The following is a 26,177-nucleotide window of genomic DNA, read 5'->3' as shown; positions in this document are numbered from 1 at the left end:
CTAATGAACAGGTCTGTAGAGCTGAGGTCTCTGTATAAACTCTGCTCAGGCTCTGTTTGGGATCGCTATCTCCTCATTTCCATGTCTTCTGCTGTGGCCCACCAGAGCTACTCTGCATTTAGAGTTGTGTCAGTTCTTTCTCATGGAAAAACTAACACACAAATCTGTTCTTAAAGTTGTATATTCTTGAGAAAAAACCCCAAACAAACACGTGGATTTGGGCATGGGGGAAAATATCCAAAATAGCTTTCAAAAATAATTTCAGTAAGAGATAAACTACCGAGGTTGAAAGTACATTGTTCAAGCTATTTTTCATAGCCTCAAATTTAGAAAAGGATACTTTTAAAAGGTCATAAGATCAGCTCATCACTCACTTGCAGATGAAAGCTTAGACAGTGAATGTAGTGTTGGTGCACTTTACAACGTTTATGTTCTTGCTTTGGTAACAAACAGCACAGCTTCTCTGGGGATTCCTTGCTGCTTTTTGAAGATAGAAGTGTCTTTAACATACAGATTTTGTTTCTCCTAAAACCACATGTACTGCAAAGCACTGCTGGAGGCGTTCTTGTTCAAAGTGCAATGGCATGGAGAGGGGCAGAAATTGTTATTGAAGATCAGCTCTACCAGAAGTTCACCATAAACTAGATTATTCCATCATAGCTCTGATGCAGATTACCTTCTAAATCGTCTATTTGTATCTCATTATAAACAGATAAATTAACGTAACATTATAAAGCAATTATCATTGCTCCTTTTGCAAATATTTTTGCCTTGTTTTTTTGGTAAAAATGCACTTAACCACATATCTGAGTTTCTTTCACTTTTGAGTGATAAGACCTTGCCCTTACCCACACTGAACCTTTATTGCCAAGGGCTCTGAAATTAAAAATGAGACTATCAATCAAACCAAGTTCGAGAAACTCATTTCTCTCTATTTCTGATTTTGGATGAAATATTAATTCCTACTTTTTTTTTTTTTCCTTCTTGCTTTCTCTTCCATTCATTTCTTTACTGCATTCAGAGCAACACCTCTAAAATAAAACACTTCTAATATTCTCCCTGTGGTTGCTCTTACCTGCAAATCTGACATCCCACTCAGAGGAGACTCCTTCCCCAACAAATGCACTTGCAAAGGAGAGAAGGGTTTGACAGTGAGATGAGGTCTAAGCCTAAGCGGATTCACCATTCACATATATTTAGAGTGTTCTGATGCTCCTCCACCACTATTCCAGCCTGAGTGTTCCCATAGATATACACAGGGCAGACATATTTGACATATTTGTTCACAGTCTAGCTAGAGGAATAATATACATATTATATGGCTAGAACATTTCTGTTTAATTATGACCTCAGTGAAAATGATTATCCAAGAAAACAGAGTAATGAACATTAACAATAATTCTCATCTCAATTATTGAGAAATATAATTTTAAATGATTGGTGAAGAGAAGATTCCTAGAAAATTTATGATAATGCTCTTTATTATAATACTTAGTATTATAGATTGTACTATTTTTTCTCTTTATTACATTATATTGAAGTCTCTTTCCTTTTCTATGTCGCAAATAGTTAAAAATCTGTGAGAGAATCTAAGGGCCTTTCAGCAATTTGGCACACCAGTTTTATCTCAACTATTATATAGCTGCATCAAGATATTAATGTAGTCATCCCTCTTTAGTCTCAATTAATTACTATAAAAATGTCAAACAAATAGATTATATTGGCCAACACAGCCCTGTTTGATTGAGTACAGATGTAGGCCATGTCCCTTGAATCACACTGATGAAGAAGCAGAAAGGTTTGGGGAATTCCAGTGCAAATTTATTTCAGTGTGCATCCCACTTCATATTCTAATGCCATCTTGCAATACTAATAACCAAAGAATGCTAAATAGGTATTTTCAGATGAAACAAAGTCAATGTCATTCAGGAGAAATACCAGTGAACTCTGTTGGAGGAGAAAAAACTGAGAACTATAAGTTCTCACACACAGAAGCCAGTGTGTTGGTGCAAATGCAGACACTGCCCAAGGGCACAGATGTGACTATACCAAAGGAGCAAAACAAACATTTATTTTACGTATGGGAATAGTAGTGCTTAAATTCTGTTTCTGCTGGACCAGAAAATGTAGTATATGCTTTTGTGTCAGGACGACAACAAGTGTATAAATCCTTGATAGCAATACCTATTACAAATATCTCAGTGTTGGCTTCTGTGCCATTCTGGTGGTTACTAGGGCTGTGACTTCCTTTTGCTGCATACACAAACTGTGCATCCAGTTGCACGTACAGGCCTGTCGTGGAGTGGCAAGGGACAAATCCTTACAGATTAAATACCTCTCAATTATCTGGTGCCCACACAGATCACATGTGATGAAAAGCTAAAAGTATGCTGTTATAACTTAGAAGCTGGAAACAGCTTTTGTTCCATATATGATAAAAATTCAGAAGATAGTTACGTCAGAGATATTTTGCTACAGCAGATACACCATAAGCAAAGCATACTGGCAGTGTATCTCCGTGGTGAAGTCTGCCTCAGCTGAAGAAGTCTGTTCCCATTCTATGCCTGCTCTTCTGTATCCATGTGTATCTGAGCTTCCAGAGCAGCAGTGCAGGAGAAAGCATGCACCTGTGTTGTTAGTGACAGTGACAGGATTGCTTGTTAATCATCAGGGAAAAATAATGGCCAGAGAGGCTCAGATGCTGAATGACAAGGTAGGAACTCTATGTCAGTACTATGCATAGTGATCTATGAAATTTAGCTGCTGCCTCACTGTCAGGATTAACCAAAGTACAGGTGGTCATCTACATACCTCAGCTGCAGTATACTCCATATATACTATGTAACCTATTTCAAGAGTTACAGGCTCAGATAAATTCTGAGGACATGACAGAACTGCAAATATTTCTGAAACCCATTCTTTTGTTCCATCAGGAAATCTTAGTTAATTCTCTCCACTGGCGTACTGACAGGTAATTAATACACATCAGTGGGAGAACAGGCTGTTCTGGCTGCTTCTACAATGCTGAGAACTCCAGCAGACAAGCTCATTATTACCAGAATGAAGATCAAGATGTCTGCTCTGAGCAGATTAAATGTTTTCATCACAAACATGTTTCCCTGCATTTTTATTCCAGGATATTGCAGATTACAGGTCTTAACTGTAATTCCACTGTCACTGTTCTTTCATCAAACTCACTTTGCACTTAAGAGGTTGTTCTCCAAACCATTGCCTGCAGTTTTCCAAATGAACACTTCTGTCTTACAGCATGAAACTGTTCTCCCTTACTGATGGATTATGATCATGTATTCATTGCACTAATCAAAACATACCAGGAGCACTGATCTCTTTCTTAAAATTTTGGCATCAAAAAGCAGAAAATAAAACACCTGTATTACATAATCTTTTCACTCAGAAGCCAGTAGAGTTTATGATTGTCAAGGGAAATTACCATCTGCACTTCTGAAAAACTCAGGTTTGTTTTGGTTTTTTTTTTTTCTTTGCTTTCTGGATCTCTCCCTGAACTTCTTTCACAATTGACATACTTGGGCAAAAATAAGAAAAAACCTACTCAAAATTAAAAATAATTTTAGATAATAATGAATCTGATTCTTGAGTTTACTTCACTGTTATTATCTGCAGCTTATCTCAGTGTACCTATAGCACAGAAAAGTTATGTCAACTTGGAATTGTGAAATTGTTGATTATGGTTATGGTGGGCCTGTAAAAACCAGAAGTCTTTACCATCCACCTTGCTAAGAAACTTATGACAATAAGTTCAGTTTCTTTAAGAAAATTAAGTCATCAAAAAAGCCAGAACATCATAAAAATATTTTTAGATGCCTTTTCAGGAAATAAACACAATAAACACAAATTAATTAGTGCAGCCTTGATTTCTGGAAAAGCTGTACATCTTTGTAAACATCTAGTTTCTCCTAACAATTTCAAATGCTCAGTGTCAAGTATGAGACTATCAAGGAAAGTGACAAGTCATGAACATTCAGTTACTGGAAAGGACAATCTACTCAAGCTCAGTATGGACTCACTTTCAATTTAATCTTGACAGTTTTCACCCTCTTCTGCCATCATGTGTGAAGCTGAAGCATTATATGAAACAAAGGGAAAAGAAATCACAGTAGATATTCGGTGACAAAGAAATATCTTCCTAAATATTTCCCATAGTAATGGACACTGTCACAAAACACCCTTTTAATTTCTTGTACCTTCCTAGCCCAAAATATTGGCCTTTACTTCTGAAAGGGGTCCTTATTTTGTTTGCTTCAATTGTTTGAACTCAGCACTGACTTCAAGCACTCTTTTAGCAGAGGAAGAAAACATTTCTTCATAGATGGACTATTGCATTTACAATTATTATTTTAGTATATTTAAGAGTATACATACATATAATAATAGGTATCAAGATTCATATTTCAGGGAATATTATAACTGGTATTTTATCCACCAGCAATATTGTTAACATTCCATACTTCATTTTTATAAAAATGACATTAAGAGATCTAAAATTGTTCCTCTTAAGTAAGTCATAAGAAACTATAAGCCTTAAGTAACCATCTGGAAAACTGCAATATATGAAATACGTTTCCTCTCTTCTTATTCTGAAGTGAAGACTGTTGTGCCTGCTACTTTTGAAAATGCTACTACTACCATGTTCATGAAAGATCCCACATGCTCTTCTATCACTGACTGAGAAGTATTCCATCAGTTTATCATCTGAGTACCAATCTGGGTCTTCCACCAACCAGTAAATATTTCAGGGCACATAGGCATGCCTTCAATTTTAACTTGATCACATCCTTAAAACCCGTGCTGATAACTATCTGTCACTATATATACATGAAGTCACTGCATTTGGAGGCCTGAATTAATACCCAAGAGGGACTTTAAGGGAGGAGTGACTTCCTGGTGACTTTACAGTGATGAGCCAGTCTTTCATCCTCACACAAGAGAAGAAAGGATTTACACTCATATAGGATGGTTGAATTCCCTCTGATACCCTATTTCAAGAGAGCTTCCAGGTCAGACAGTGCCAAAGCACAGGTTGGAAGACTTAGAAGGTTGTAAAATCACAAAATTATTGTTCAAACTCAAGATGAATGGTCTTAAATAATTATGGGAATAATCTGTATACCACACTCAAATCTGTTCTGATTTTCCTGCCTACAAACACCTGCAGCAGCAGCTGCTCTGTTTTGGTGTCTGCTCCACTGCATCCCTTTGCGCAGCAGGGACAGCAGCCATGCTGTCAGGACCAGCCACAGCACCTCTGGACAGAGAGACAGAGAGACACACATGTGACATGAAATCCTTGAAAGATTTCTTAAGGAAGTATCATTTTAAAGAGGTTACACCAGGGACTAATGACAGAGTTTCTCTTTTTTTGTTTTATCATTTTGTAGCAAACTTGCTGCAGCTCTTTACTGCAGACTGTTTAGAACCACGCAATTTTCTTGGACAGCTATGTACAACTCAAATTATATTCTTGTCCTAGAATATCATCAGTAAATTCACTATGATTTTTTTCTTCCTCACATTTTTCAGATTACATAAATTATAGTTGACCAATTCTTTTCACGCTAAAATATATTATGAAATGTCATTTCTGTTACAGAAGCTAATTGATAGTGTGATTTGTTATGTTGCTGAGACATAATTCAGAAAGTTATTTTAAAGCCCTTGATGCATGGAATAGCACTAACTGCTTAATATTTCTTGTATGAATGAATACAGTGCATGGGAATGATGTAGTGTCACGCAGATGAAATATTTTCAGAAGCTCTTATTCTTGTTGTTTGGGCTTGTGCCAATGTCATTCGACAAGAGAATTCATATGTCCTAAGGTGTATGTACTGTAATTTATTTCTGGGTCATTAGTTGGTAGAATTTTTTTCCTCCAGGTTGCTGAACACTATATAATGTAAAAATTAAGAGCTCATAGTCAAATAAATGAATACTTAGAATTATTTTTAAAAATCAGTTAAGTATTTTAAATTTTAAAATATTTTAATATTTTTATTTCATTAAAACAATTAATTGATTGATATAATAAAAATAATTTCTCACTCTTGTGAAAGTCCAGGTGGAGAACTGCATCTAGCTCAAGAGTCCCCAGTATAAGAGCAAGTCCAGAGGAGGCCCCAGAGCTGCTCCAGGGCTGGAGCCCCTCTGCTCTGGGACAGGCTGGGACACCTGGGGGGGGCTCATCTGGAGAGGAGAAGGGTCCAGGGAGAGCTCAGAGGCCCTGCCAGGGCCTTAAAGGGGCTCCAGGAGAGCTGGAGAGGGACGGGGCACAAGGGATGGAGGGACAGGACACAGGGAATGGCTCCCACTGCCAGAGGGCAGGGCTGGATGGGAGATTGGGAAGGAATTATGTTGGGAATGTTATTAAAGAAAAACACAGGAAAATAAAGCAAAAATAATTAACCATTTTATTTAACACTAATTTGTTTTCTAATTAAACTACAACTACCTCCACATCAAAAGATCAGTTCATTCAGAATAAGGTCACTTGGTAAATTTTCTAGCTATGTTTCTGATGAAATGTCCATGTGAAAATAAAATATGCCAAGGAAACATTTTTCCAGATGGAAGCACTGACATTCATACATTCCAATTCCATTCATGCATCAAGCCCACTTTTCTTTAAAATATGTTGGTACTTACCAAATTTTTAAAGGATTAGCTAAGTTAAAAAAACCTTAGAGCACTAACTGAAAATTCTGAACTATATATTCTATTTTTCTGACATTCTAATATCAAACTGTTTACATCTGAAACAGCAACATGTACATTTTCTTAATCTCACCTCTCCTTAGATCAGCATGAAAAGATTGACACAATTTATTACATCAGAATTATGTTGGGTAAACCATAGAGCACACAATTAAAAAACGATGGATGACTTGCAGGAGGATCTGAGGAAGTGCAAACAGTCTGCTCTTCTATTTTGTCTCCAGGAGAACTGTGAGAATCTGCTTCCACTATAAAAATATATTAAAAACCATTGTTATTTCTGAATATTACTAAATATAAGAATGTTGTGCCATCATTTAACACATCTTCTCTTTGATTAATACTTATGGTTCTTTAACATTCTTTTAAAAATATTAACAACTGTCACTATATTGAAGAAGCATTTTCTGAAAAAGAAACACAAAAAACTAGGGAATATTTCTGATTTGAGCTCTTTCTTCAATTCCATGATAGTGCAAGCTATAAATGAAATTTATTTTATTAAACCTTATTTTAAAAGGTAAGTCCTGCACATTGAAAAATAACAGTACAATTTTACAGACAGTATACTAGAAATTGTTTTACTCAGAAATTCTTCCCCTCTCTCCAATGATGCCAGATATTTTTTATGTCTAGTATGCTGTGTACAATGCAGACTGTCTAAAATCACTGCAGATCCTACTGATCTTTTTGCAGTTTATAATCCCACGCCATTTATATTGTTTATGTTGTGTTCCTGATTTACCTTGTTAGTAACACTACCTTATTTGTTCAGTGGAGAAAAAATTTTAGCTTTTGGTCAGCTATGTCAAAGCCTCCCCAAATTTTTTTTTATATAAAATATAGCTACTCCAATTATTATCTTCTATCAGTTGTCTTCCAACTCCCAGCTCTTTTATGAAGTTCCAGAGAAAATTGTAATAGCTCATCTGTAAGGTTTCACTTACACCTGTGAACTACCTATCTAAAGGTTCTAGTTAGTGTTTATAGCCAGTCTTTCATACTAATTCTTACTTTTAATGGAATTCCTTTTCTTGTGACTTCTACTTTTCTGAAGAACATGAACTGTCTGCCCAGTCGTTTTACCAAAACTCAGCAAATCTGGAAATAAATGTTAGTTTCTGTGAGTTTTTAATGAAAGTTTTGAAAAAGAAGAAAATATCAACCATACAGCCTGGTGCTTTCACCATGAAATGGTGAAAACCATGAAATGGTTTTTCATTTAAAACTTAATGAAAAAGGATATCTTTACAGATTTACGCAATGTATCTGTGCAGATGTAAGTTACATCCAGGGGATTTTTTCCCCCATAGTTTATGTAACTACAGATGGCCATGTCCTGGGGCACTGCTTCTCACCGTATAAACCCTATTCTATGACCATAAACAAACACCCCACCAAATCTGTTTTAAGTAGGTTAGTGTTCTGTGTGAAACATCAGCCTGTCAACCACATGGTGGCTCCTGCATGCAGTTCAGCTCCTATGGAAACTGCAGGCAGAGTTTGGTAAGGAGCAAAGAAAGAAGAGACAGGAGACAGGCAGATACACACAGGCCCCGAGCACACACACACACACACACACACACACACACACACACACACACACACACACACGAGGGTCTGGAGCAATACACACACCAGCTAAGGCAAACACAAACACTCACTCTCAAACAAGGTCTCCAGCCTTTCTGCATTCTCCTCCAAGTTTGTGTACCACTGGGTGGCTATTACAGAACCAACACCTGTAAGGCTTAGAAGCATTGCTGTCTCTGTTGGTCTCTCTAGAGCAATACGTAGACAACTAAAAATCAGAATTATGAGATCAATTAAAAAATGTACATAATATATAAAAATATAACTAAATATACAATGTTTTTTGATAGAAAGAGAAAGATTGTCAGAGTGCATTTTCTTCTATGCTGATCATCAAACATTCATATGGCATTTTGAATTTAATACAATGAATTCGGGTAATCTTGTCTCTACATTTTTTCATGATGCAATTTTACCACGGGATTTACTCTCTGTCATATTACTGTAGTTCTGGACATCTCTGGAAATCTGAAAGGAGTAGTAAGACCCTAACCCCAAAACACTGCAGAATACCTTTTATAAGACAGTCCAAAAATTGAGAATCAGGTGTGAAAAGACATGTTTATACATAAAATACTGCAGGAACTGAAACAAAGATGTCCTAAGTATGGTGTTGATTCGGAGGCTTAAAAGCAAATCACATGCAATGTGGGATTTGAGTTTTTACTGCTGAGTATTTCAGTAAGCATCTTCGGCATAATTATTTTAGTCATAAAAGGGGAGTGATACTCTAAGGTTGAAACTGCAGTAAATAGAAGGTTGCATTTTGGTTTTATTCAGATCTGCTTTTTATAGTAACTTTATCAAAAGATGATAATGAAAGCTTTTGGGGAGATGCTATCTGATTGTCTATGGAATTTATGTGACTCATTTTTAAAATGAATGTTATTCTAAATTTTCAGGAAGCTTTTGGACTTAACATCTAACTCATTGATAAATTCACTAAACTATTGAACTGAGACTTCAAACTTTTTGCATTTGAAAAACTAGTTTAAGGAATTGTGTTTTGGTTTACTTTAGGAAATGGCTGTTTGGGATCAAAAAGGATATCAAAAAATACCAGGAGTTTGTTTATACACTCGGACATCTGCATATTTACATATGTAAGTATGTTATAACTTATCTCACACAAAACTAGATTTAACTTATGCATTGTTGCACTAATTAAACAGTATTTTTAGAGAATTTTTTTTTCTATTTATTCTATTTCTTCTTCATGGAATGAATAATTAGAAAAGTCAAGAGATATTTATGTCCCCAGGATGTGCTTTGCTCACTTCCTGCTCAGGCACAGTGTTGGCTCAGCCTCAAGCGCCTTTCTGCAGGGCTGCTCTCCGGCCACCCCTCTCCAGGTTTTCACTTGTGTCCATCATTACTTTGTCACCAGTGAAGAGTCTGTCATTTGCTCTTGTTAAATTTCATGTCACTGTTGATTGCCCAATGCTCCAGTCTATCTACACCCCTCTGCAAGGCATCTCATCCCCCAAGAGTATGATCAGGTTATCTGAAATTCAGCATAGACTAAATAATTAATGAATAAAATTAGGACACTGTGGCATCTGTCAAGAATTCATAATGGACATGTAATAAAAGAATGTAAACCCTACCACCTGCCAACTTTAAAGCAATGAAAATACTGAAATGCTTTTAAAGATTAAAAAAAGCTGCAATTAATATTAAAAATTCTGAACAGGTTATTTTACATGCTATAATAATTTGTTTAAATAAAAATCTGATTGTTAAACTTTTCCATGTATGAACCCCCAGAGGGAGACTTAGCAGTTTGTCTGTCAAAGGAAAATTTTATATATTCAATCAGAACATTTTGAGAATCTTGCTCTCAGACTTGAGAGATATGTGTAATGTAGCAAGATTTCTGTGTCATATTTTCTTATCATTGCCTTCTACCAGAGCTCTCATCCTAATTAGTCCTATAAAGAAGCTCTTTTTCTTGTAGAAGTAAAGGATAATATTCATAACTCAAAATTTTAACTTTACTTTGAAATAATCTACCTTATTGTGGACTTTACTGAAATTGACTTTACCTACCTTCTGTGGAAATCAGAGTTTGCAATTCTTTGGTAACTTTGCTGTGATCTTACCAGATCCAGAAGAATCACCAAATGGCATTCTGGAAAAAAATATAGCAATGTTGTTTGCACTGATAATAATGCCCAGCATAATAATTAAAGTAAATAATTAAAGGCCTTTTGGAAGTTAATTACTTTCTTGAACATAGTCTAAAACACTAGTATAAAATTTACATTGTCAAGTATTATGTAAAAGTACACTAATAGTCATCCTAGCATTATTTAATGTAATTTTGCTACACTTTTCCATAGTGTTTTGCAGGGTTTTTTTCCCTATGCCACATTAGCATAATTGGCAATGAAGTCCACATACCATCTTATTACAGCCAATGACCTGTATGACCGAACTCTGCAGTTATGAACTCTTGGAAGAGTTTATGGTATGCAGGTATTGAAATATTTTTGTACCACAGCCCCTCTCCATAACTTACAACCAAGTTACATCCCTAACATGCCTTATTTTCCTTAAAGTTCTCCAGTGAAACAACTCAGAATACTCTCAGAATTAAAAGGTTTTGCCTACTGTTTGGTTTGCTATAGCTTAAATCTGTTACTTATTCTCCTATCTCAAGCAGATGAAAAGTAAATTATTTCTCTGCCTGGAAAGTCTTTGACACACTTAAAACTTCTATCACATCTCCTTTCAATATGTCAGTCTTCCCTCTGAAAGCATGTTTTAAATGAATATAAACATATCAATGCGTATATATTTGTTAATAATACTAATCACAAAAGCTGTGGTACAACCTTTGACCACTCCTAATGTTCTCCAGCAGTAACTTACTCTATGTGGTTGATATTTTTCTCCAGCTGAGACCTTTGGAATACTACATAGAGTGGGAAATTATTTCACACAGCTTGCATGTGACACTCCAGTATAGCTACCCCTATACAGACCTTGGGGTTTTTTTAACACTAGCAAGGGTACATTGTTTAATTTGTGATCCATCTTTTGAGTCTGCTCTGTAACTCTGCCCCTTAAACAGTCATACCTTAACTTATTAATGATTAACTGATTATTTTCCCTGAAGTATAATATCTCCCACTAGGCTTTCCCAAATCACACCCCGCGTAAAGCAAGGTTAATTTGTATCATTTTCATTTCAGGATTTACTAAACCACTGCATTCTCTTTGTCAGCCTGGTCTCATGCTCAGTTTAGCAATTATGTATTTTATTTCATCATGTAAATGACCAAACTGAATGCTTCATAATATTTGGTCTAGGTTAGAGCTTTCAGAAATCTCAGACAGAATTAATCATGGCATATCTTAAGAGTAGGAAAAAGGGCAAGGTTTAACAACTTTCCAAAAGTTGCCAGACTTGTAAATACCTGGTCTATCGATATCTGAAACACCATCTTCAGACATGATCCAGGTATATAGAGAAAACATATTTTCTTATTTCTTGAATGTCCTAGGTTGACTGTATGATGCTTTTATATATCTATTTACATATAGATATTTAAATCACTTTTAAATCAAAGCTTCATGAAGAAGCTTCCTGTTGCTTTACAGGGCTTCACAATCTGATGTGTACTGTCCTGGCTTTCACATGTCAACACAATATAGCTACCCTGACAAATTCAGCACAACTCCACAATCAAGCTTCTTCCGTATGTGCAAGGAAAACAGGAGGAGAAATGAAGATTGTTAATCTGTAAAACTAGTCCTGAATCTACGCCTTATGCTACAACAGAAAGACTAATTAGTTGTGATTAAAAAAAAAAAAAAAAAAAAAATTACCCTCTCAGAGTCTACAAATGCTCTGTAATAGCAGAGTAATCCTTCAGCATTAACACAGACTTGATGGACAATTCTTGCTTGCCACAGCAGAGGCTTATGAATTCTGGCACTTGAAGGGACACTGCAGAGGTTGTTCTTACCATTAAAAAGTATCTTGCAACCAAATACTAAATTCCAAAGAAAATGAGATGGTTTACTGAGAAAACATTAGATATTGACTTAAGTTTTGAAACCTAAGAAATTCCAGCACATGGAAGTGAAGAAGGACTAAGCTTATTTGTGAGGATTTACAAGAAAGCTGTGCAACAGAATAAAACCTACATAATACAAAGGTTCTCTGACTAAAAACCTTGGATCTAGGAAAAAGCCCTTAATTGCTAACATCAATACTGTGATAATGATATAATAGGACATATCTAGGAATAAAAGTTGGTGCAATTAAAAATATTTCTCAATTTGCTTATCTTACTTGGAATGTTCATAGCAACCAACCAATTAAGCGACACATGAGACATGAATCTCTCCATCCCATAGAACAGAAATGCACTACAGTTTGTCAGCAGCTCCTCCCATTCAGCTTGGCTGAAAGGAAGAAGGAAAAAAGTAAGTTACTTTCATGTTACTCTTTTACAAGCATACTTTTCAAAAATTATCCATAGCAAACAGTTCAGTGCTATTTACTCCAGAAATAATTATAAAAAAAGTCAGCATGCAGAACAAGAAGATAAACATGGCTGCAGAATTCTGTGAGAAGAGTAAGAACTCATAGGGATTATTAATACTATGCTCTTGTATTAAAATGATTACTCAGTAACATCTCATGGTGAGCAAGAGGCATAGTGTATTTTTAGATAAATACCAGCCTCTCCATCAAAAAACCAAAATTTAAAAAAATCATCACTGTATGTATTGTACAGCTTTAAAGTACAGTCTTTGTCTAACATTCAAAGGGAGTAGTCATGTGTATACCTACCAGGACATGAGCAATTAGTTTTTAAAAAAGATATGTGGATAATCAGGCCAGCTGGCAGCAAAACCTGCAATTTGGTAATAATGATCTTTGCAATTTTTATGAAAAAATAGTAGACTACCTCACTCAGTGGTATTAGCTACGTAGACAAAATTCCAAAGGACTGACCGCTGAACTAGTAGTTAGGAAGGAAGGTCCAGAGATGGCCATGTTGTCTCATAGGGCTTGTCACTGTTTGATCTCTTGAGATCCCTTTTATTCCCCTATGGCTATGATCTTAAAAGTAAAGTATTTCTATAAAGAACAAAGTGTGTTTATGAGTAGACTCCATAAAACAGTATTAGCTTCATGATCAACGTTTGGAATTGGAAACTGTGTGCTGTACCTTCACTACTGTGCTTCTGAAATCTGCGCTCCCTTTTACAGTTGGCTGAAGGTGCATGGAGATGTTATGGTTTTACGACTTGGATTTGCAAACAATTATGAGCAAAGCCAGAAATTACACTTATGTTCACATATGTGTATTCATCAAAGACTGCACCAGAAGACTTTCTATCAAAATTAGATTATTTACATATACACCAACTCTGACAAAAGCAACCTGGTGAATCTCTTTGCGGCACTCTATTTCAGATCGCTAAAATACTCTGTCTACCAAACCTAGATCTGTGTTTGATACAACAACAATGGTTTGTTATGTGTTTATCAGCTCAGCAAAATGCAACCCTATTTTATGAACTAAGTCTCTGAAAATATGCACAATTTTAAACAAGAAATATGGATAAAACAAGAAAGTAGATAGAATATTACATACCTTGGAGCACACATATTGCCAATGACACCTTCCCACTGCACTGTAAATAGGTCATGGTATTTTTCTAGTATTTCCTGTATTTTTCGGGAAGGACTTGAAGCTTCTGTAACAACAGAATTTCATCATTATGAATGTAACATACTACAAACAACTTTGGGTGATCTCAATTTCAATAACTTTAAAATGACACTATCATATTTAGGGGGTTTTAAGTAATCATTAGATTTCATGTTTTTTGAAACCTAAGTCTGGCTTTTAAAATTAAAACAATTGTGACATTTTCAGAGTAAAATTGGGATGCCCATTTGAAAGGTGTCTTTTATAATGAACAAGGATTATTTGGTAGACAGGTTAAGGACACAAAGAAAAAATTTTAGGTATCCTGAAAAAAAGGTAAAGATTGAAAACCAATACTGCTCATATGGTTCTGTTGCAGAGGCTCAGAGAGGAGTGGATAAACTAGTGGGTGGATAAACTAACAGAGTCTCCAGAGTCCTGATTTCAGGAAACAAGACTCCAAGATCACCTCTTCTCTCCAAGGACATTGCACATTTAATGATAAACAATTTTCTCCTTTTGACTACATTTTCATACTAGTATAAGTTAAAAGATACACTGTAGAGTCAGATATTGAGCACTTTATATTGATCTGCTGTGAAGGAGAGCTGCAAACACATGGAGACACGCTCTGTTATGCTACTGATTGTTCTGTAGCTTCTTTTGAATCATGTTTGGACCTAGTAACTATTTCAACACCTGAAGGGAGCCAGCAAGACAGATGGAGAGAGACTATTTACAAGAACATATAGTGACAGGACAAGGGTGAATGGCTTTACACTGAAACATAATCGGTTTAGATTAGATATCAGGAAGGGATTGTTCCCTGTGAGGGTGGGCAGCCCTGGCACAGGTGCCCAGAGCAGCTGGGGCTGCCCCTGGATCCCTGGCAGTGCCCAAGGCCAGGCTGAACACTGGGGCTGGAGCACCTGGGACAGTGGGAGGTGTCCCTGCCATGACAGGGGGGTGGAATGAGGTGAACCTGTAGGTCCCTTCCAGCCCAAACCAGTCTGTCTTTCGGGAGCTAAAAACCTCCATTAACTGTTAGTTGTGCTGTTTCACAGATGTACCATATACAGGTGATAAGCTGTGCTGTTCTGATGAAAAGGAATGTTTTTTGCCAACATCTTGATGTCACGACTTCTTTTTTTGGTACAAAACAATTCTAAATTCCACGGGTAGATTGTGAATAAAATATTATTTAATATATATTACCTGCTTCTCTTCCTTCATTATAGGGGTCCACAATATCTGATAAATAGTTAATCACAAACAATGTATTCAAACAACAAAAGAAGGAAATTTAGCTGATACACTTAGCCAATAGGTTGTGCAAGGATACATTTTAAATTTCGTGAATCAACAGGCAAGCAATTAGAAGGTAGATCACGATTAAGTGGTGCCTACAATTAAAAATAATACATATTCTGTTATATGTTAAAGATTCAATTAAATACTAAGAGTATTGCATTATTTGTATCAAAACAACTAACAAAGTTTTGAATCTGAATTTAAAAGCATCATGGTACTCAATTGTCAGTGTAAATTAATAAACTAGTCTGCATTAGCTACAATGCATATACATATATTATGCATATATACACATGTGTGTGCACATATATAGATATATATATGCAAATATACATATAGATTTATAAAAGCATATGTTATCACTATATAAAATAAAATATTTTGTTGCAGAAATTATTTTCAGTAACTTTAAGCAGCTTCCTTTGTGGGTTTTTAAATATGTCTCATTTATAAAGTGAGATTCTTCAAAGAAAAACTCCTTGCAAAATCAACAGGAACCAAAATTTTCATGGACTTATGAGACATTCACTCCACTTCATAATTCTAGCACACATAATGAGCTTATATGCAACCCACTTTCACACTTTTCTATGCAAGTTCTCTGGTTATTTACAAAAATGTGGAAAGTTCACCATTTGGACATTCTTTTTCTGATTAGCTTTTGTGGTTTTTTCTTTAGATGTTTCAACATTTTTTTTTAATTCAGTTTCTGTGAAAATGAAAAGAAAAAAAAATTAATGTATAGGCAGTTTGAGCAAATAAATGTCCTTGAAGGACTGTATATATTTAATATCATGAAGTAGTAGTAGTAATAGTACTACTAGCAGTAATAATAAAAACAGCAATAGATTAAAATAAAAACATAAAAATTCATTTCAAAACACAGTAAGGTAAGGACATTACCCAAGCCTTCTTGCCTAAATATAAAGGCTTTAAAGTGGAAAACAAGGAGGAGATATGATCCCTTAGACATTAAATGCTTCATTACACTGCCAATTTTGGATGGAGTCAAACAGTGATCATCAAAGCACTTTCTAAGTAATTTACCATATCTATTAATTGTTGATGTTAATGTAATAATTGAAGCTTCTGTGGGACACACAGAGATCTAAAGGAAAAAGGAAATTTCGTATTTGAACTGGACTTTTTATTTCTTTAAGGAAATTTTAAAAAGCACAGAAAACTGTCTTATGTTTCTCACTGTATATATGATTAACACCCAGAGTACATCTCAGCCAGTTATTACTGAGTGCCCTGGAAGTTCATGGAAGCTTGAGATCATACTGCTCATGTTTCCTCATTCAGTGGCCTCTGTCATAATTGAAAGAACAGAGACTTTTCAACTATGCTTCGTCTCATTTATCTACGTCTAAAATTATGTAACCATAAGTTCCACTCTGAAAAAGGGAAAAACAGAAATAGAAAAAATCCTACATGTTCTAAAACTTGTATTTCTGAAAGGCCTATAGTAGTATGTAAACTAAAAATATGCTAATCTCAGATTACTTAAAATACATTCCCTTTAGAAAGAAGGAGTGAAATGGAAAAACAGAACAGGTTATGCTGGAGGCTAAATATTACTAAATATTTCAGATATGGACACAATACAAGAACCTCTCTAGAACAATATACTTTCATGGAACAGAGTGAGATTTTCTACACTTGGTCTATTTATTATCTTGGACCAACTAGTTTTAATAATTTTATGTGGTTTTCTCTACGTAAGAGAAAAATGCAGCTTAAAATTTTAAACTTTATTTATAGACGGTAACTTGGATTCATACAAAAATGGCTTGGTGCCTGCATTTATTATTCAGTTCTAGATCTAAGAAATGAGTTTTAAGATGCCATAAGGAGAAGTTTACCAACTGTCCAACTACCTTACTTAACCTCATTTTGCCAGAGTTTATGTAGGGTATAAGTGTCGGCAGTAGGAGAAGTTCATAAAGTGGGGATTTGATTTTTGCCCAGGTGTAGCACAAGAACTGAGAGGAAAGTATTTCAGAGAGTAAAATTTTATGTTTGGTATTTTAAGCAAAGTCTTAGAGTAGCGATAAAGAAAAATTAAGAAGTGTAAATTCTTACTTCCATTTTTTCATTGCAGCTGAAAATAGCTTTGAAGTTTTAACAACATGCTTGTAAATTTGTATACAGTTGTAGATTCCCTTGAGTTTTACATAATTCTTTAATGTGTCAAGGTTATTTTAAATTAGCTACCGCTGCTCCTATAATCAGCCTGTACATTATTGAAATAAGTCTACTGCACTATCTAGTCCAACTAAGATACTGAAAACATATTGCATGTGCTTGTCTTCCAGTAAAATATACACGACAATTCATATTTAAATTTTTAAGTAGCTTTTTTATGCATCTTTATGCTAAAGGAAAAAATGTTTATCTAATAGTACCAGACTCAGCCCAATGTAGTCGATTGTAGAGAAACTGTAGAGAAAAATCTCTGGAAACAGAACTTATTCCTTCCTCCTTAAATATACTCAGAGCTTCCAAAGGCAACTCCATAAATAATGCATCCCCGAGTAATACCACACACAATCCTGAATCCACAGGTGTATCTAAAGAGATGTGACAGAACATGATAGAGATTTAGTTCTCAGTTTGTCTATAAACAATTGCAGTTACATGTAAAAACCTATGTTTCCTCCATTGTATTACACGTGAACTTCATTGTACTGTCGATTAAGTGCATTAAGAAAAAATATCTATTTTTATATCATTACTCTTAAGATGTTCTCAATTTTCTATGCACTTGTTAGCACCAATTCTTCAGAGGGAAAAACATCCCTGTACTAATAACCAACCATCTCAGCTCCAAGTCCAGGTATATGCAATACATTCAAGAAAACAATATTTGGGAATGCAAAATTGCCAGAGCAGTGATTAGCTGAACAGAATAGAGTTGTAAAGACACTCTTATCTAATACTGTGTTGTTCTGTACAAAAATTTTGTTTCTGTTATTTAGGGGAAAATGTACTAAATATTATTATGGCAACATTTCTGTTCTACAGAGAAAGAGCAGATGCACAGGGGACAATTCATCCAGTCTTTGCAGATGTTTATTCTTGAGATGTGTTTAGAGACATACTGTAGCATTAGGCTTGTATGCAATCTAACAATCTGTGAGAGTCCATAAAGCTAAAAGCAGCAAAAAAAAAAAAAAAAAAAAAAAAGACAAAACAAAGACATCTACTGATCTACTGACTTAAGAAAGTTCCTTATCCTAGCTCTTCTCCTGAAAAACTGGTTTGTGATAAAGACATTTCATATAGGTGTCTACAGATTGTATGGTTTGGAAGATTCTAAATAAGTGCAGAAGCATTGCTCCAGCATCTAAATCTGTCTTTGAAAGTATACTGAAATATTTGACTTGATATAGAAAACAGAGAAAAAAAATGCTAAAGCCTTTGTCCTCTCCTTGTCTTAAATAAATTAAAATTGAAATTACTGGATTTTGGTATCTGTCCACACACACACACACACACACACACACACACAACTCAAGGAAGCACATACCCTGCATTCCAACTTGTTTGGCGTCCTTATCTTTCACTTTCTTTTTTCCTGTTTCAGCTGCTGAAACTGATACACACTGGGATTCTCTGGGAAGAGGAAATTAATGGAAAATATTACCAGCTTCAATTTCTGTGTCAGTTTCAGTGAAATTTTACACAAAGGACACTCTCCCTTTGGAGTTCCTGTCCTTAAATCCTGTCTTTATACATTTTAATTATACTGTTGCATCTTGAGCTTCAACTTAATTGTAACTTAAGCTGGAGAACAGTGCTTCTCAGAAATGGCCATTTGTCTATCATATTGCTCAGTCTCTTAGTCTGACATATCCTGAATATACCGTCTTTCAAAACATGAAACCTTCATTCAACCAGGTATCCTTTCTAAAACAATTCCTTTATTTGAGGGACTTAAGTCACAGTTCTGTTTTCACAAATGATAATCAAAGTCAATATATCTTACCTGACAGCAGAAAAATCAAACTGTGACAGGGCTGGTTTCAGATAGTCTTCCATAATTTCTATTATTTCAGAAAAATCTGATGTCAAATCAAGCTCACTATCACCTGTTTTCTCTGTTGGAGTCTATCACACACATAGAATCAAAAATTAGAATACTTTCAATCTCCATTTTTGTTAAATACCATTGTACTTATAAATTTTGTAATATGTTAAATCAGAGACTAAGTAAAATAATGTGAAAGATAATAAAAGGAAAATACAAATATAAGAAGTTGGTTTCAAAACTACTTTATTTCAAAATCTTGTACCAGCATTTTGCAAAACACTCTAACATTAGAATTACTAGAAGGTGTCAATACTTATTATTTAAACAATTAATATACTTCAGCAATTTCAATGGAGAATGGCAGAAAACTACAGCAGAAAGAAATTTTAATGTATTCCTTCAAATAATGAAAAGAAACTGCATAAGGACAACTTTGAGAAGTGTACAGAAACTGCAAGATGAATATAGAAGAAGCAAATGAAAGCATATGGAGAGATCAGTGGAGCCAATTTAAGGAAGAAAATCTAATCAGAATGAAGGAAATAGAGAAGAAGAAAATAGAATCATGCAGGAGAGAAAGGCATTGAAAACTGAGGTTTGTAAAATCCAACCTAGATGGACAAAAAACCACTAACTGAACAAACTCAACTAAATTATGAAGAGTGTTGGCATTAATGAATTAAATCCTCATCCAAGGCTTGTGTGGCTCAGTATAGGGTGCATGCATAAGTTCTGTGAGTTTAATGCATATGCTTTTTACAAACCTGAGTCACTTGGTTTCTTTCACCTGTTCCACCTGACACTATCTTAGCACCTTTTTTTTGACTTACCCAAATACAGCAATCTTTACAAAGTTGCCAATACAACAAAGGCTGGCCATAGGCAAGAGAAAGTGATCATCAACACTTCAACTGTCTGCAATACTTGGTATTTTAACAGAAAGATGGTCATGTGATGAATAAAACAGAATTATAATTCAAGAACCAGATTTGTCAATGACCAGGGTAACCCAGACTGTTATTGTATCCTGTATCTATCCCTGCCCAAAACAGTCACTGTTTCTTTCAGGCCCTGCAGCCGGAATCAGAACCACGGGGCAGGAGTGCCCTTTACAGTCCCTTGTAAAAGTCAGTCGCCCAAGCAGAGCTCTCTTGGCTCTCTCTTGCCTCTTGGCTTTTGCCCTAGAGCTGAGGCAGTGCAGGTGGAGGCTCCCCTTTTGGATTTTCTCTTGTGTTTTTTTGGGGGGTTGCTATGAGTGGGGTTTTTTCCCCTGAGAGGCTACATTTCACAGTCCTGGGCGTCCTCAGGGCAAATTCCACGAGTGTCTGTCTGCAGCCAGCATCAAGAGAGAGGAGCAGAGTGGCCCTGCTCTGTGTGGTCACCCCAGGGTGCCCAGCCGAGATGAGAAGGCACCAAGTTTCCCCAGCCAGCTGCCCTGTCCTCTTCTCTTCAGAGGAAAGCAAAGTCCCAAGTTTTAGCCCTTCACCAAGTGCCAGTCACCACAGTGTGCCAGCTGCCTGAAATCTCTGAAATACGGCACATTTTCAAGTAAACTGATTGCAACTGCATCATTTTAATTCTGATTAAGTACTGAACATTTCAAAGCTTCTGAATGACAAATACAGCAACTACTGCACAGTAAGATTAAATTTTGAAGCGGAGTACAAAGCATATAGTAACTGTGAAGACTAGGGATGCCACACTTGGAATGAACTGAAAAATTCTGCATGAAGAATGTCTATCATATTTTTAGTACATGTTTTTCACCCAATTTTAAATATAAGGTAATAAAATATATTACCACATCTGTTTGGGAGACACACTCTTTCAAATTGTGAATAACAGTTTTTTTCAGATGATTCTTCATCTTTTGCTGCTTGTAAAGACGCGTTTTTTCCAACAAAATACGAAACACATCAGGATTCACAGGAAATCGAGAAACTTTTGCCTGCACTATTAAAAGAAGGATAACACCCTCTTAAGAGTCTTTTTGTACTTGAAGAAATGATTGTACAAACACCATCAGTTTCTAGTCATGGTATTATTTGAAAATAAAATCTAGGTAGATAGATATATAAGCACAAAATATATACAGAAATGTACAATAAAAAAACTATTATTTATTTGTATCAACCTCAGCCTTCAAATATAAACAAAAATTATATAAATTGTGACTAGATACATGACATCTGATAATGAGACTCATATTTATGAATTTATGTTCCTTGGTAATTAGGAGGAAGTTAATATAATATGTTCCTTGGTAATTAGAAGTTAATTTTCTGTTTAAAAGTATTTTAAATTTTTACTAACTTCAACAGTGAAAGATATGAGCCTTCTCATAACATCAGTGCAATGATTTTTCTCCCTTAAAAGTAAGAGGTACTTACCCATCTGCTGAGTGAGTTTTCCTTTCTGCCTTGCAGTACTTACTTTGGGCACCTCAATCAATGAACTGTACAACTGTGATCTGTGGAAAGCAGAAAAGTCTTGGATCAATTATTTGACTGTCTAGCCTTGTTTATATGACTCAAATTTATTATATGAGTCATTATTGCTCTCTAATTTAATGTGCTCACAAATACTCTCATGACACAGTAACTACCCCCACCTTGGGTGCAAAAACTTGCAAATTCTAGCTGGAACAAATTGAGAGTGGTAAAGCAAATTCTTTTATCACTGTGTAACCAAAGATTTCTATTTGTTCCATGACAAGTTAATTTAAAAAGTTAAAGACTTTTAAAATTGGTGAATGCTCTCACTGTCAGTTGCTATAGCTCAATTTATGAGCTAGTTTATTGCAGCTAATTAGGCTGCAATAATCAGATAATTGGTGGCTTTATAAAGCTAAATATGACCCCTTCTAATATTTCCAAGAGCATAAGCAATAAAAGCAGGAAACTCTTAACAGAACTTAGGAATCATATCAAGAATGGCTTGAAACCTTTCAAGTGACCTCTGGGGATTTAAGAGATAATTAAGAAAATGGAAAGAACAGAAAATATAACACTGAGCTGCACACAGTTTTATTTATATATTAATTAGTTCATAATCCTAAAATTCAAGTCCATTAAAATTAGAAGAGAATGGCAATATTCAACCACGTATAAAAAGACTGTATTTGTAACAAACAGTGCTAAATCAAAATGATGAAATTTTATACCTGTCTTGTGAATGCTGGAGAATAACTATGCAGAAACTGGATGGCAATTCATCCAATATATTGAAATGTTCAACAGGAATACCAAGGTTTCTCCATGCCTGTATAGTAGTTCAAAAGTATATTATTTTCACAGACTTTATAAATCCCATTCTCAGCTCTTTCATTAGAAAATTGATAGTAATTCTAGGAAAGAATGTACTTAAAGGCCCCCACACTCGGCAGATGTGCCAGGACAGTAGGCTCCGTCCAAACAACAGGAAATACTGCTTCCCTGTGAGGGAAGCAAGCACTGGCACAAGTTGTCCAGGGAGGCTGTGGAGCCTCCGTTCTTGGAGATAATTCAAAACCATCTGGACATGGTCGTGGACAACAAGCACTAGGTCACCCTTGCTTGAGGAGGAGGGGTTTACAAGATGACCTTCAGAGATTTTTCTAACCTCAACCATTCTATGATCACATAATTTTGTGCAGTGCAGAAGAACTTATAAATATTATTTAAAACAAATTACAAATACTGTATCTTAGTCCACACTCCATACCAACATGACTTTTACAGCCACTACACAGTTTCTGAAGTTAAAACACTATCAAATAATAGCAGAGTATTAGCAAAGGAGTAGAATATTTCATAGTAATATTTATTTTTGAAAAAAAGTTTTGCTAGAGACACTTCTCCAACAAGTACTATATAAAATTGTATTTGGTTTACGTGGCAAGATTTTGGTAGCAGGGGAAGGTACAGGGGTGGCTCTTAGAATCTTAGAATTGTTCAGGTGGGAAAAGCCCTCAGAGACCATCGAGTCCAACCACTCTCTCCGCACTGCCAACCCACCACCAACCCATGTCCTGTATACACACATATATCTCTCTGTGTGCATTTATGTAATATATAATAAACCCCTAATAAGTAGCTCAGAAAGTTACCACTGAATTAGCAGTCAGTTGCTGTTCCACACATTTTAGAAGATCACTTGTGTTTCTGTTTTGTTTTAACTGATTCTGCAGATGCAGCAACGCTGCCAGCTGGGAGCTGCTGGTGTTGGATGTAGCAGTTAGAAGGATATTCTTCATCATCACAGACGCTGAACAACTCTGCAAAATTTTTACATCTATATATTTTCCTTCACAAAAATAAAATTAATAAATATATAAACTATGTTTTTTATAACGTATATCTAAGTTGAAGAGAAGTTCTCTTCCTTGAAAGGTGAGATGAACTAGCAGAAGACTGCTGTTTGTTTTTACAGGTTAATGTAAACAGTCTGGCAATAACTAAGGAAGATTTCTTAAATACAAATAGCTGGAATTGATTTCTTTGTCTACATTTATCACCAAGGTTCCTGTATTTAATCATCTAAACTCTACATGGAATGGTAAATATTGTGCTCTTAGTTTAGCCTTTCAAGTAAGCTGAGTTTTTTCTGTTTCTGTGCTTTAATGGACACCCATCATATCACACAGCAGACTTCTACAAAATGCAAAATAATGGGTAAGACTGTATCAACTTTTCTTTCAGCAAACATACTAATCCTGTCATTTGAACTAGGAACTATGGGTTATTTGTTCCGAATACAGGGAATATAAGCCGTACAGCTATTCTGCATCTTCTCTTTGATGGAGGCACATATTCACATGCATACACCTTCAAGCCATCAATGGGACCATGTTGTGCAGGTATCAGTCCAAGAAACTGAATGTAAACTGAATTATCCACTTCAAAATAATGATTGAACAAATCCAGAGAAACATTTTAAAAATTATTTGTTAGGGAAGGATGAAATTATTTTGTGGCAATGTCCTATCTTTGGTAATGACAATATAGTAATTTATTCCTATTCAAATTTTTTCATATATGCAATCATCAATAAAAATGTCAGGTCAAACACAACAGATACTAGAATTGTTAACAAAGCACTGATCTACACAGAGCCCTACGTGTGTTCTCTATGGCCAATTTTCACGCTATGTAAATACAGTTTAGTTTTTGCAAACTCAAACATCCTCCCACTGAAAAGCAGCACAAACATTAGTTGCCTTACCTGATGAAGTGCCAAAAACTGGATAGTTGAAATTGGATCAAGCTGTCGAAAGCATTCAGCCATTTCCAAACTAGCAAGAGCCAGCACATCAGTAACATTATGACTGAATGCAGTAGCCACAGACTGTAGCAAAGCCTCACTGGATTGAGAAAGATACTGTTGAGCCATCCTTTGTTTTGTCTAGATGACAAAAAATAAAAAGCTTTATATTAAAATGGGCTAATATTAAATATGTGTTATGCATACACCAATTACAGCATTTAGAGAAGAAAAATATTGCTTTTTAATGAGCAATTTTAATGCATTTTCTTTTTAAGGCACTTAATATATTATTAAAATATGCAAATACTGATTAATTTTTTAGCAGACACTAACATCTGTTTTACAACATTAAAAAATATTTGGTATAACAAAGAAATTTCTTTTAATATAAAATGTGTACTCAGCAGAACAGACTTTAAATTCCAGGCAATATGAGCAGTTCAGAACCAAGGATCAATACAATTGTTTCTGTGGACAGTTAACATATTTAGTCCAAATTAACCCATAAATTTCTTACCTCAGGTATTTATTGATTTTACTAGGAACACAAACTGTACATTCCCAATTTCTACTGCAGTAATTAACAGAGATCAGCTCACTGAATTTCACAAATATTTTCTGATAGAATTTCTTTCTTTGTTCCCAGTCTGCAAAATGCTATGCTCTCTTAAAAAGTCTTATCTGTGAGGCAGAAAGAAACTGCCTGCTCATCTAGTCCTGGCTGCTACATGCTCAAACAGTGGGAAACCACTGAAGGAGAAATTATTTCTTTCTGAGACCAACTGGGTAAGCTCATACTGGAGCTCCCACACAATCTACTGAGGAGCAGGACTGAGCTACACAGCATAGAGTGCTGGAAAGCTGTTTGCTGGAAGGTGTTTTGTAGGTTTTTGTCTTTTTTAAGATCAAGTTTTTGTTACAACATTTCCATTATCAGTTTAAACAGAACTGATAAGTTGAGTATTATTCCACAAAAAGAAAGCACTCAAATTATAATGCAAGCTCATAAAGTAATATACCTTTAATTCCTGTATTTTCCTCCTATCATTATGACACTCATTAGTTGATAAACTGCTCTCTGTCACGTCCTGCTCACTGTATTCTGCTGAAGTCAGCGAAGATTTTCTGATGTCTGACATAGCATCTTCCTACCCATCACAGTTTAAAAAAATGAACAATTAATCACTCCATTAAGTAAGGCAGGCTTCATTTCTTTTGTGAAAGCTTACATGAAAACTGTATTAATCTTAAAAGAAATCACAATCTTAATTCCTTCATGGTGAGAGATTTAGTAATACTATCAACCATCAAAATTTCTTAGTATGTTATGAGGGCAATATGACCAACATACACTAAAAAGGCCCCCCCCATACAAACTCTGAAAGTTTGACTTTCTCATATTTGTCCTCACCTTGTTTCTTCTGAAAACTTTAATTCATCATTGAATTTATAATGCCTCCATCAACTCTCCTTTTTTTACAAGGATTCTTTTCTTTAAGGGTTCTTACTACAACACAGAAGGAACTTGCAAATCCCAGATTTTAACCTACAAATCAATACTTGGATGG

The 26,177-nt window shown here is 35.3% G+C and overlaps 1 protein-coding gene across 10 annotated transcripts in view; it reads right to left on the bottom strand.

The window, feature by feature from the left end:
- Positions 1 to 6,423: 6,423 nt before the first annotated feature.
- The window catches only part of CFAP46 (cilia and flagella associated protein 46), a 69,853-nt gene continuing 50,099 nt past the window's right edge, over positions 6,424 to 26,177 (bottom strand). For 5 of the 10 annotated variants that reach the window (XM_053949730.1, XM_053949734.1, XM_053949732.1 and 2 more), the window contains 18 exons: positions 25,629 to 25,757; positions 24,568 to 24,747; positions 23,453 to 23,620; positions 22,529 to 22,626; positions 21,756 to 21,835; positions 21,167 to 21,318; positions 19,321 to 19,442; positions 18,862 to 18,947; positions 17,738 to 17,902; positions 15,962 to 16,038; positions 15,361 to 15,421; positions 15,234 to 15,269; positions 13,962 to 14,064; positions 12,647 to 12,759; positions 10,393 to 10,474; positions 8,415 to 8,551; positions 7,765 to 7,851; positions 6,424 to 6,998 (listed from right to left, as the gene is read on the bottom strand). In XM_053949730.1, coding sequence (XP_053805705.1) covers positions 6,862 to 6,998; positions 7,765 to 7,851; positions 8,415 to 8,551; positions 10,393 to 10,474; positions 12,647 to 12,759; positions 13,962 to 14,064; positions 15,234 to 15,269; positions 15,361 to 15,421; positions 15,962 to 16,038; positions 17,738 to 17,902; positions 18,862 to 18,947; positions 19,321 to 19,442; positions 21,167 to 21,318; positions 21,756 to 21,835; positions 22,529 to 22,626; positions 23,453 to 23,620; positions 24,568 to 24,747; positions 25,629 to 25,757 — 2,013 coding nt within the window. In that variant the 3' untranslated portion in view covers positions 6,424 to 6,861. Of the gene's footprint in view, positions 6,999 to 7,764; positions 7,852 to 8,414; positions 8,552 to 10,392; positions 10,475 to 12,177; positions 12,345 to 12,646; positions 12,760 to 13,961; positions 14,065 to 15,233; positions 15,270 to 15,360; positions 15,422 to 15,961; positions 16,039 to 17,737; positions 17,903 to 18,861; positions 18,948 to 19,320; positions 19,443 to 21,166; positions 21,319 to 21,755; positions 21,836 to 22,528; positions 22,627 to 23,452; positions 23,621 to 24,567; positions 24,748 to 25,628; positions 25,758 to 26,177 lie in introns of those variants that run through there. The other 5 variants (XR_008432163.1, XR_008432162.1, XR_008432161.1 and 2 more) reach the window with 5 other exon arrangements.

The sequence above is a fragment of the Vidua chalybeata genome, chromosome 8 (genome assembly GCF_026979565.1).
Source record: "Vidua chalybeata isolate OUT-0048 chromosome 8, bVidCha1 merged haplotype, whole genome shotgun sequence".
NCBI classification, from domain to species: Eukaryota; Metazoa; Chordata; class Aves; order Passeriformes; family Viduidae; genus Vidua; species Vidua chalybeata.
Note: the sequence above shows the minus strand (reverse complement) of the source record. Positions and strands in the feature narration are given on the sequence as shown.